General features: G+C 42.2%; 1 protein-coding gene across 1 annotated transcript in view; it reads right to left on the bottom strand.

Moving 5' to 3' along the window:
* COL26A1 (collagen type XXVI alpha 1 chain) overlaps positions 1 to 13,296 on the bottom strand; it is a 715,305-nt gene that overhangs the window by 87,134 nt on the left and 614,875 nt on the right. Inside the window, exon 4 of the mRNA XM_078679370.1 lies at positions 9,539 to 9,600. Within this exon, the coding sequence (XP_078535496.1) occupies positions 9,539 to 9,600 (62 nt within the window). The remainder of the gene's footprint in view (positions 1 to 9,538; positions 9,601 to 13,296) is intronic.

The raw sequence follows: 13,296 nt of genomic DNA, 5'->3' as shown, positions 1-13,296 counted from the left end.
AAATCGGAAGAGGTAGATTTAATACTATAGAATTTTAGGGGATGTCCAGCATAACCGTAGAGAAGATCTCTGCACCATTGCTCAAGCTCGGCCGATCCCGTGGTCCTGCGGTACTATGTCTTGGGCCACGGTAAAGCTTCTCCATGACAGATTCCACAGTCTCAGTCAAAGAATGAATAGTTTGTGTTGGGCCTCATGCAAGTACTAAGTAACAACAATAGCAACAATTGGCGCGATGTACAAAGGCTAACATAACGTCATAGAGTCATACAATGTGTACAAATACAGAATAAACAGCTTGTGTAGGACAGTGTCCTCTGTAGTGACAGACTCCATGGTCATTATTGGGGGCAAGAGAGGGGACTGAGTAAGGAATCCAGACAGGAGGACCCAGAGTAAACATTCACAGACTTGCTGAGGGTGCCCCAGTGAACTGAGACAAAAATGCCTGGCATGGAAAGGATCATGGAAACAGTAAAGGGTGAGTGACCAAAACCAAACTGGGGGCGGTTCTCCTGCACCTCAGGGTCCTCAGGATTGGAGCTCTGAAAGAGGAGGACTCCAAGATACAGAGAGGCCAATAGATGGACGAATCTGCCTCTTTCATGATAATGAAGATGAGGCTGATAGATTGGGGTGATATTAATTGGGCAACACAGCTTTTCTTCAATGCTGATGCAATGCATAGTGTGACACGGATCTCCAGATTTGGGGTTCAAATATGTGAAGCTGCCTGCGAGGAGCTTTAACCCCTTCCATGCTCATGACGAGCCCAGCTCGTCATGCAGTACAGTGCTCCTGTGCTCATGCTCAGCTCGTCATGACCACACCCGTTTTTATTGCTGTCCAGCCCTGCAGGGGAATCGCTCTAGCAGCGATGCGGTTAACACTTTTGGAACTGAAGATGAAATTATCTGGGCAAAGTTTGCAAGCTCAGGCCAGAGAAAAAAGGGAGTTGCTGAGCAGATAAAGAGTGAAGAAAAAGAACCTTGTATTGATTGAAAAGGCTATTCATATTTTCCCGCATCTCCGTCGTGACATTTCGACAAAATGACTGATATAAAGTCTTTGGACATTGGCCAGCCAAGCTGAGGTTGAGTCTTGAGAGAAAGGTTCATGTGTTCTCCCACCCAGAGGCAGCCTATGTGCAGGATCCAGTGGTTTCTCCTGCATACTAGTGGTATAATCACCTGTTCCTATCTACCACCGCCCTTTAGAGTTAGTCTTGGTGCCTGTGAGGACAATGAAAGCTGTGCTATAGAGATGCCTTAAAATAAAAAAGAGGTGTGTTGCTTATTTGCTTCAGGGGTTTCCATCGGGGTGTTATGGACTAGCATTTAATGAGGGTGTCTATTGCTCTCTCTAATTTGGAGAAACTCCTTTATCACTTCTCAGAAGTAGGAGAACTCATAAGACATGGGACCCATATCCCAAGACATGTCCAAACTCTATACAGCTCGTGCAGCAGGTCATGGAGTTCCATGCAATGGTAGCCACTGGTTGCTACACTTGATGGTACACAATGTGTTAATCTAGTAGCAGGATATATTATTTGTTATGTTATGTGTGATGTATGAAAACTGAATGAACATCTATTAAAAATGTATTTTTCTAATAAATGGTGAATCCAATGCTTTGATTCAACTCGTAAAAGATACACGTTAAGGTTATTGAAGCATATGGAGGTACACCAGGTAAAGAAGTCCAATAAAATATCTTTTCACAATCCAGCTCAAATATGTTGGAAACTAGGAATTTCCAAAGGGCACCACAGTGCCCCCGTCAGATACCCTGGTAAGCGCTTCACTCATTAGCCATGTGCGGTCTGTTTATAGGTAAACAGACCGCACAATACTCATGAGTGAAATTCCTAGTCTCCAACAAATTTGAGCTGGAGCTTTAATGTTGTACGAATTCGGGAAACCTATGACTATATGAAGAGATTAAGCCCTGATGAAGTTCCAAGTGTTTGTGGAACGAAACGTGTTGGCTGTACTACTTGTGTAAATAAAAAAAAAGGGCATTTGAAAAATAAAGAATTTGTGAAAAGACATCTGATTGGACTTCTTTACCTGGTGCACCTCCATATGCTTCATTAATCCAGGATCGGTTGAACAGTGGCACTGAACAACGGCAGGTGCCGGCGGATTTGTGCACAGGATATTTTACTTTACAAATACTAAAGTGTGAGGTGCAGGCCGGGCAGTCCACCGTTAGGTCGTTTTTCTTATAACAAGTTAAGGTTATCTGAGGATGCTTGGTATCGCAACTCGCTGCGTTTAACAGCCCAGTTTCTCCCTCATCTTTGGCAAGACAACCATAGTAACACAAAACAGAGATAATGGTAAAACAATTACACTGTCATAGAAAGGATGAGCTGTACCATGCGGGGAACACAATTATGCATGGGTTCCTTCCACTCTGAAAGACGTCACCCATAAATCTGATGCTTGACATGAACATATCTGCGTTTGATTAGTGTTTAGGCTGACTTCCAAAATCTGGACTGTGAGGCCTGTGGACTTTAACTGGATCAATAGCACAGCACACAGATGAAGCATACATTACACTTTGACAGCTCTTGGGCCAGGACCCTCTCTTATGACACTGTAACAGAATTGAACACATTTAAGTAGTTTCTATGTTACACCTTCTCCAGGGTAAGAGGGGGTGAAACGTTAAATGTTCTGTTCTAAAAATAATGACCAATATCAATAAGTTATGCAGCAGCTACAATTGTTCAAGGAGATATTTACATAAGAAAAGTATATCTTTCCACCCTAAGAAAGTTCATCATTACACTTGAGGGAATGTTAAAAATAAAGAAAGAATTTAAGAGAGAAAAAAATGCAAGTGTATATACAGAAAGAATATATAAAAAGATACCCACAGACAAAAACAAAGACAACACATAGCCAAACCAAGAAATGATGTTACCTTCAAAGTCGTCAATAGTGTTAATGGTAATGGCGTACTTAACCTCAACTGGATATTGTTTATGTAATTTGTAATTGCATCTGTCACATCAAGGGTGAGGCCAAGGGCATTGTATTTGGTGTGTGATTTATGGCTTCAATGGTTGCGGTGTGGCTTATGGTGTTTTGCATGCTAATGGAAATAAAAGTCATTTAATAACTTGTTATTTAGAAAATGTGTACCCATATGCACATGTATATCCTTATTACTAAGTGAAAATGTCACATTCCATGTCACTACCACATTACAGTTACACAAACCTTGTAACAAGTATTTCTGTGGTCTGTGGTCATGCAGCACCCAGGCAGTACTGCTTGCTCATTGACCCCTTTCTTTCCTGTTTCTCTCTTTCTATCAGCCATTATCTAATTTCCCAGCAAGTCAATGTAGAGGGGATTAGCTAAAACATATATCTTACTTTAAGTACCTGTAACCAACGCATACATACTACGTTTAGCTAACCCCGTGACCGAAATGCTATTGTATTTGTTTATAAAAAAACTAATAACATACTTTGAAATCAAAAACAAAAAAATAGAAAAGGGCCTCTTTTTTAGGTTTTGGCTTTCGGGCTAGCATGGCTGAAGAAGTCAGGGTTCACTCTTGTATAAAAGTGTTGGAGTAGAATGTTTAGTTTTGGCAAAACATGGGCCTCTTTTTTAGGTTTTGGCTTTCGGGCTAGAATGGCTGAAGAAGTCAGGGTTCACTCTTGTATATAAGTGTTGGAGTAGAATGTTTAGTTTTGGCAAAACATGGGCCTCTTTTTTAGGTTTTGGCTTTCGGGCTAGAATGGCTGAAGAAGCCAGGGTTCACTCTTGTATATAAGTGTTGGAGTAGAATGTTTAGTTTTGGCAACACATGTCACTCATAACAATAGGGATCTCCTGAGGAAAGCGACAGGATCTCTCATCGGTGATGGGCTACCTCACGGAATGCCTCGCAGAGTCCCACGCTTGCCTCATTCTTAGTGGGAGTCTCTTTTGTAAGTGTGACAGGCCACCTCATCAGGTCACATCAGGCGTATGTCTCACCGCAGTGACAGCCCACCTCATGAGGAGCCTCTCGCAGGATTACATGTTGGCGTGGGGTCTACTGTACTTCAAGGAGTGCTCTGCTTGGATGGTCACTGTTGGCCAGACTGGGCCTTTGAGGGTCATCTCCAGTCTCCATCACACTTAGCAGAGCTAGACACCTCACAGCAGAATGGGCGCATGGGATAGCAAGCTCTAGAGGTGAAAGACAGTAAACCTACTCCTAAGGAAAGCTCAGAAGGATGGATATTCTGCAGACCCCCAGAAATAAGGTCCTAATCTCTTAAGGGAAGAAAGCCATAGATGATGTCACTGGTCTGGTGCTCTTACTCAACGAAATGCAAAGCTTCAGTGACTTAAATACATAACTGTGGAGCCATCAACCCGGTCTCATGTTTATCCAGTCTTGCAGAGAGTTGGCATCATCAAATGTCCAATTAAATTTAAAGTTTACTCAAAGCTTTTGGGGGGAGGACCAATCATTGCAGATTGAACTTAACTTTCAAATAGCCAGTTTCCATGGAAATCAGTTGAGGACAATCTGCCACCTTGCCGCTTGTGCTTTTCAGATAGATATTTTCTGCTCACAGCATAAGGTGTGGGAGGACTATCCTAGTGTGTGCCATTTGGTTAGGCCACAGGGCCAAAATCTTGGGATTGCTTTATTTTAGATCATCCCTTGACCTTCTCAAACTGGTTTAGAGCTTCTGCCAGAGCACAAACAGTCCTTCATGGTATTAAATATTGAAGGCCATGCAGCTGACTTGGCATCACAGTGTATTCCAAGGGAGTTTCAAGCTACAGTAGCAGTGTGGAAGGACATGCTGGAAAAGGGAAAACAGCAACTCTTGCATACCACTAACCTTATGCAGCACCCTACAATCTTATGGACTTAACTCATATAGTATCCAACCTTACGTGCACACGTAGTGACATGAATCCAGTAGAGATTGAAGCTGAAAAATGAATAAGCTGTAACCCAATTCATTAGCTGCAATAACTGTTTTATAGCTTTCAGATTCACATATGACTTTCCCACTCTTTGGTAAAGGAAAGGAGTGCCTTATCAGGAAAACAAAGCAAAACAAATCTAAAAAGGAGGTTATATATTGGGGTACTCTGAGCTACAGTGGACTCTGCCTAGGTCAATGCCCTGTAGAAAAGCTTTGTAAAAACTAGAATCACTTGCAGGCCCAGCTATCAGATGGTATAAACATGCAGAGCATGTGAATCTAGAAGAGATTCACACAGCAAAACCAGTGCATTTTTGTAATTATACTCTGGATACCTTTCCGTGGAACTAAATAGAAGACACGCACTACCATTGGAGGAAAGGATATACGAGTTAAATGACACTTTTGGTCACATCCTAGCTGTAGTTAATCCAGACATTGCTACTCAGAGCACTGTTTTATGAGTATGAATGGCTTATTGAACAAGTCTCTTGTTCTTATGATGGCTGTAAATTCACAGTACCAGAGGCACCATAGCGAAACTATAAATGTTTCTTTCACGCCAAAAAAATAAGTTTGCTTTTGGAAACACTCATCAGCCAGGTAGGTATGCACATCCGAGAGGTTTCCCTACCGACTGTCAATAAGTCTCAGCAGAAATAGAAGGTTGAATTGTTCTGAAGTAGAACCACAGAAATTGCAAATAGGCATAGAGAACTGTCAAGGTAAAGTAGACAATAGTGTTTTGCCTTTAAGGATCGACCAGGAGTGAATATGGATCTCACCGAGCATTGTCAGTAGAGAGAGAGCAATAGGTGCTGTAAGCAAAGCGTTAAACCACAAATCTTAGGTCCCAGTGTCAAGATTTTAGTTGGCTTATTAAATGCTGCTTGCAGCTTCCATATTCCAAAGTCCAGTGAAGGTAATACAGGCTATGATACAAGGAGAGAATTGACTACTTTGCAATTGGTTGAGTTTCTGAGTTTAGTGTAGCTTTTGCGTATCTCTAATATTTTGCTCATCCCATTACCATGTTTTATTGTATATAGAGCTTTATGTTTGAGTTGAAATACATGTTTAAAGAACAAGGGGGCCCCACTAGTAAGACCAGTATTAGAACAAAGGTCTAGTGGAGGCCAAAAGGTCCTCAGGTAGTCTAGGCTACTAATAATTTAAGAGCTGTATTTAGTCAGACAAAATAATACAAAGAAGTCCAGGTGGGACTTCGTACGCAATATATGTTGGGACACCAGGTTTTTGGAATGACAACACATTTATTATTAGCATAAATGGAATATCATATACTTTGGTAATAGTTCTAGTGCTCACACAGAAAGTGAAAGTGCGTGAAGTGGGGAAGTGCTGGTGACATTTAAAATTTTCATTGCATTGAAAAACAACAGTAGTAAGCAAAACTCCTAAATAAATTGAACGCAATAATGGAGTTTTGGTTGGAGAGGTCGACGGCGTTTCGATCTCATTAGTGAGAGATCTTCATCAGGACGAGAAAGTGTGAGCTGATTTGGCGGGGAGAGCGAAGGCACGCTTCGGAGGCCCAGTCAGTGTGAATGACGGAGCCCATAGGTGTGTGCGTCTGGTAAGGGCAAGCTGGTCTATGGTGTAAAAGGTTGAATGAGCCACAAGGGTCTTCATGGAAGAGGAAGGATCCGTAGTAATTCAGGCAGCGCTTAGTTCTACTTGAATAGAACGTCTGGTCTAGGCAGGGTGCCTATCGGGCAACGGAGGTTGTGAGAGCCGCAAGGGGCCATCAAGGAAGTTAGAGACCCCGTAGTAGATCGGGCAAAAACGCTGTTTGCTAGCGTGCGCGGCGGGTTAATTAAAGTCACGTAGACGTAGTCAGTGGGGTGCACTGGAGAACCTGGTGTCGGCAGGGGAATCAATCCACTCCTTTCATTTCCCCCAGAGAGAAGGGAGGGAGAAGGGCAGAGAGAATGCAGAGAAGGAGAGAGAGAATAGATGGACAGAGAGTCATGGCAGGAGGCGGGGAAGGGAGAGGGAGGTGTGCGCATTTTTATCAGGACTGCATTGGGTCCCCAGTCCAGCCCTGATCACACAGAGATCATGTTGATTTAAATGTGTGTGGACATTAACTGCTCAGTGAGATGATTGCTACATGAAATCTAGCCAGTGTAAGATGGGGATTTCCATCCAAGGACAACAACATTTCTCTTCACATCCGGATTTCTTTTAAACTGTGCTTTTCTTATTTCCAGTTAAGTGCCACATTACACCTCTGAAGCAGCATGTTACAGTTTAGCATTATATATTCATATTGGAACTTGCGTACATGTATGTGTGTTACTTGTATTCCCTTGACACGTGTGGTATACCTCTTTTAGTGCTAAGTTACGACCAAGAACCATACATGTGAGGTGTGGCGAGTAAACGTAGGTGAAAGGGGATTCTGTCTGTCCTAATTTCTAATCCAAAAGTTCCCTATTTTACATCTTTATATTTGGGGAGGCAATATATACCTACATACATCTAATTATTACTTGTAATTAAAGATTCTAATCCTGCTATAAATAATGGAATCCAACTGGCAATTTTTGAAAGCCACATAAATACTTGATGGAGATAGACATGTTTTTAATAAATAAATAAAATGTTGTACTGCACTATTGCAGTTTTACTTTTGCCAGATTTGCCAGTCAAAAACTTGTTCCTTGTATATGATCTTCTTGTTTTTACTACAGCTTTCCTTCGTTTTGGGAAGTCATCCACCATTGATAATGACAAGAGGAGGAGGTGAAATGCAATTTGTAGATTTGTTAAAGCAACACATGTTCCTTGGAACAGGCTGTGCTGATGTTAATTTCCATCAACAAGGAAATTCAACCTTTCATTTTGCGACTTTGCTGCAATGAACAATAGATTTGCCGAATGAAATTGAAGTCCTCTGATGCCAGTTCTTGTCTCAGGGGTAAAAGCAGGAAAGATGACCAACTGTTGACTTTAGTAAAATATTAAGACTCATTGGTTTTGCCAATGATTGTTTTGAACGGTTTATGGTTTGCCTGACCCAAATCATCTAAAAATGCATGTGATTTAGAGTGCAGAACCAATTCCAGGATCAGACCTGAGTTTTCTGTTGCCACGTTTATACATTGTGTTGCTCTGACGAGTGGGGATCTATACCCTTCCTTTGGATAATGCAGCTGAACAGTATTACAAAAAGGAAACAAGTGGGTACAACCATGTTTGTCTTATTAATAGAGCTGTGTGTAGCACACAGTTGCAGAGCTCTGAGTATCCTGCTTTCAGAAAGCAAAATTATTTCCAAAATCTCCACAACGAAAGCAACTGTTGTCCTTACTGCAGAATCAAAAGCGTCAATAAATCACTCAAGTCAAGATATCTTTATTAGATTTGCAACAGCAATCATAAAAGCACAATAAAAAAGAGTTTTGAACCATCGACAATTTCATATTCGTCATAAAATACAGTTTTAAAAACGAGCATTAAACACCCATGATAAGAACCTAGACAAGCATTGCAATGCAATAGGTATCGCATTTATGAGAGTTTGAACTATTGCATTGTAAATGACAATGCCTTTTATTTATGTGTTGTTTTGAAAACAGATAAATACAAGGCCTTGTCATTTACAATGTCAATAGCTCAAACTCTTGCAAATGCAAGACCTATTGCAGTGCAAATGCATTCCAAGCCTGTGCTATGATTTTTTTTTTTTAACGTTAGGAGAGAGAGTATCCTGCAGGCAGGACAATGCTATTTGAGAAAATAGTGCTCGGAGGCTGTAATTAAACCTACTGAGTAACAACACACCTAACAGTGGGTGTCCTCATGGGAGGTTACAAAATGAAACAATTCAGAAAAGGGGGTGGTGATGAACAGAGTGTCTGAATTAAGCAGACCACTCTTACCCAGTCCAAAGATCAGGGCTTGATCCATCACCGTTATTTAGCTCACTGCCCCATCCCAGCTCAGAACCTGGCTATATGCAAATTAGTCTGTCCCTGGCCCAGTGCATCATGGGAACAGGGCAGACCAAACTACCAAGCCAATTCTTCACCAGAGTATTCTGCTTAATTCAGAAACTCTGTCCATCACCACCCCTTGTTGTTAAACAAAATGAAACAAGGCAGTAGTAAGCAGGGGCTACTAAGCCTATTGAACAATGAAAAGCCACAGTTTACAGTGGACAATGACACAAGCCAATGAAAAATATGGGTAGAGAGTGGGCGGAGCTTAAAGTCCCTACCTGAATACAGCATGCCTCACAGAGCTGCGCATGTGCTGCCCAGGCTCGACCTAATAAAAAGCAGCATGCACGAACATTATCCAATTATTGCAAATACAATACAGCTGGTCCAGCTTGCTTGAAACTCAAAGGCAAGAGCAGAGAGATTCATTAAATCACTTTGCCTTCCTGAGGGAGCAGCTCCCTGGTCTTCCTGTGCTACCTGGATTAAGTGGGGATTAGAAACAAGGTGCATTTGTTTTCCTAAAGTTATCCGGTTTCCGCTCACTTTTCCAGCATGTGTTCTACAAGGGAACAAGAAATATTCACATTGCTGAGCAGGGGTCTTTTACCTTAGCTTCGAGAGTATTCAGCCGGTCTGTCATATCAGCGAGCCGTGTGCAGTTCATGCATTCTAGGAGGAAAAAAGTAGGACAGGGTGAGTGATCATTCATGCAAGGCACACACTAGGGTCAGGAAGATTTAACAACCTGAATATACACTTTTATGCAGTTAAATAAAAACTGAAAACCTTAGGAAGACTGTACCTGCTATACTGTGTCTTATGCTCAACACCACAATGCCGTAATGAACTATTATGAACAATAATATCAATAATACAAAACAAAAAATGCTTTTCCTATGGAAACTCTGGTCCTAACTATAACTACCTACTGACCTTAGCCAGTAGGTAATTAATAATAATAATCATCACAACAGCAATAATGGTAGATTTTGTAAAAGGCCTTAGGAACATGTCCGTTAGTCCAAGCACTGTTCATATCAGGATCTACTATAAATAACGTATTCATTGTTCCTGTTCCACAGGTGAACCCAAAATTTGATATTAACACATTTAATTTTTCGAACAGCGCCGTCCCTCCCAAATGTGGACAACCTGCTATCCTTATGACATAGCATTTCTGACCTTTAGGAGTTGGGCCAAATATTCAAAATGTGTCTGTTCAACTTTCTACTACAATACATGTTACATTTTCTGTTCTGACCAGTAGTACAACACCTAGACATTCCTTTTGGTGAATGTCGATTTCAATAAAAATAAAAAAATCAATACAACCAGCACAAAATCTTCCCATTTACCCTCCAGAAAGAGGGTTCTGGTTTTCAGGTGCATAAGCCAACAGTGGAAAAAAAGGTTCTTGGAAAGAAAAAGCAGGTAAACAAGTCCCTTACACAGTAAAAATATAAAAGTTAAAAGCAATACATGTTAGGAAAAACAGCAAGAACCAGATCTACGTGATGTGCAACAGACTGTTGAGAAATGTGCTCAATTGGGGCAACAGAAACCTTTGATGCGCCAGTGATAGGGTTACCTGGGGGGCGGGCTGACCAATTTAATACAGGAGTAATGTTAAAACATAAAAAATATCAAAGATGTGTGACAATTCCTGAGACCTGTTGTGCTGCTCATCCTCAGCAGTGAGATAAGAGGTGGGATCACTGCCTGTCAGGGCTTAATTTGAGCCAGGGGTTTGCAGTGCTCGGCTCCGGCACTTAATTGTCAACAACGGCGATTATGACAGTCTGCCTCATGGTGGCACTATTTGTCTAAGTTAGAGATGGGCACAACAACATTTGTTTATTATTTCAGTATACATTGAAAATGTCTAACACCTGCCACTCAAGCCACTCTTATAACTTTGGGTGTATGGCATGGTCTGAATTGTCACACTCATAGGAGTGTGACTGTTAGTAGTTGTGTTGGTACTGTCTTTCACGGCGCTAGCAGGAGCACTGGGTGAGCAATCTGCAGTGACCTCCTGACGAGGGCCCTGGCACTTATTTTTTTTTTACAAATTTAGCAATCCAATGTATGCTGATAGAGGCACTGACTGTGTGACCACAGGGGGCACACCACCAACCTCCACACAGAACCGCACCTCAACGAACAGGTATCATGCAGCCTGGAATGAAAGATGGAGTTACTGTATCTTGAATTAATAAAAGCACACCTCCATGGTAAGGAGAGTGACGATCAACACAGAACGTTTTTCATTGCTGCTAAAAATCCATTGTTGAGGTGAGCACTGCAGCAACTTTATTAGATAGTAAGCTGGTGTGTGAATTGTAGAATTTTGTTAGACCCCTCTAGTATATGCTTCACAGTCTAGTTGTTTAAGAATGTACTTGCTTATGCATTCCATGTGCCCACTGCTTTCATTTACCACATCCCCTGTAGCTCTATGTAGCATTTCTATACTTTGAATTAAGACCAGCACAGGGCTGGACAGTGCATTGTTGTGCCTGATGTGTTACTGCTGAGTTCTGAGTCTCTATCCCTGCACACTACCTGCCTCTCGCTACAGTGGAGGCGCAGTGTGGAAAGGGTGTCCTTGGTCCAGCTTGCAAAGCTGTAGTAGGATACCTCTAGGACACCCGAGGCAAACGACCACAACCATCACAGTCGAGGTCCAGTAGCCACTGCATGCCCTGTGGGCCCCTGAATGTAGACCAACACCTCACAAGAGAAATTAGGGGAAAATGTTGACGGGGAAGAGTCAACACTGGAATGCTTGTCCTGGTGGTGCGTCGTTGGGAACTCACAAATGGACAGTGGCATAACCATAGTCCCTGCACCCCCAGCAGTGCGGGGGTCCCAGGGCTCCATGGGGCCCCCTCCGGCACTGTGCATGGGAGGCAGTCCCTGGTTTGAGAGCTCCTGACTGGGATGAGAGCAAGGGGGCCCCTTCCATGTAATTGCAGGGGAGACCCCTCAAGTTTCGTTGCACCACTGGGAATGGAATGGCGTCTGTGACCAGGCTGGTTTGAAGTATGTTTCTCAGGTGGTTTCTTGAGTGAGTTTTAACCGCTTAACCGCGGTGCGAATTCCGCTGCGGTGCGGCGGTTTAATTATGTGGGCGGGCCGTGTCGACCAATGGACGTCCGCAGCACGCTGACAGAAGCAGCGAAGGGGTTAAATAGGTATGTCACGTGTGGTAAGGTAAACACACACGTTAATGCCAAGTTATACTTGTGGGATGAGGAGCTACACACAATGGAGATGAGTGGCTTACTCTGATTCAGGACAAAGAAGATGTTTATGGAACTAGAGGTTGACCTGGATACCAGTGGTGATCCACTGGGAACCAAGGGGTGGAAGAGTCTGGAATAGCAGCAGGCAGTAAAACAAACAACATCTAAACAAACAAGGACAAAATAGCACATAAAGTGCTAGAATCAAGGACTAACCCAAATAGGGAACCAACAACGGAGAAAATAAGAAGAATGGGGAATTGATCCACTGAGCCCCAAAGAGCAGAAGAGTCTAGAAAAGCAGCAGACAGAGAGTAACACAAATAACATCTAAACAAACAAGGACAAAATATTAAATAGAGTGCTAAAATCAAGGACTAACCCAAAGAAGGAACCAACAACGGAGAAAACAAGAAAGATGGGGGATTGATCCACCTGGCACCAAGAGTCTTTAATAGCAGCAGGCAGATAGTAACACACACAACATCTAAACAAACAATGTCAAAATAGCCAATAAAGTGCTGGGAGCAAGGACTGGCCCAAAAATGGAATACCCAACGGACAAAACAAGACAGATGGGGGATTGCAAACTCAAGTTGGTGAAACTAAGCGAGAACGAGAGCCAATAAATGTACAAATTGTTGCCAGGCAAGGATATATGTGCTGTGTTGTTAAGTATGCCCTCCTACACTACTGATCCGGAAGTGGAATCTTCCTGAGAAGTCCCCACACATGCAGGGGTTAGCAGACTAGTATTTCCCAAACCCCATTACTCTGTCCTCCATAGTTTCTAGTCCCTTTCTTGTCTGAATCAGGTAATACTATCATTTATGCGGGTGTGACACAGCAATAGTGTGACCGTCTATGTTCCCTGATCGCTTTTGGACTGCAACCGTGACAGAAAGATATGCATTGGTGGAACATTTTTCGAGTTAAAGAAATGTTGTGGGTCTAGATCAAAGGTAAACATGGTTGGATACGTTAGTCAAAGAATCATCAGATAAAAATGAGAGCATCAAGAATTCAAATACACTAAGTGAAGTATATTTGCCATTAAAAATACTGATATACTGCGTTAATTTATGACATTAAAAACTTGTATTTATTTATGTAACGG

Source organism: Lissotriton helveticus, chromosome 3_1 (genome assembly GCF_964261635.1).
Source record: "Lissotriton helveticus chromosome 3_1, aLisHel1.1, whole genome shotgun sequence".
NCBI classification, from domain to species: domain Eukaryota; kingdom Metazoa; phylum Chordata; class Amphibia; order Caudata; family Salamandridae; genus Lissotriton; species Lissotriton helveticus.
The sequence above is the reverse complement of the archived record's forward strand: the minus strand, read 5'-3'. Positions and strand labels throughout refer to the sequence as shown.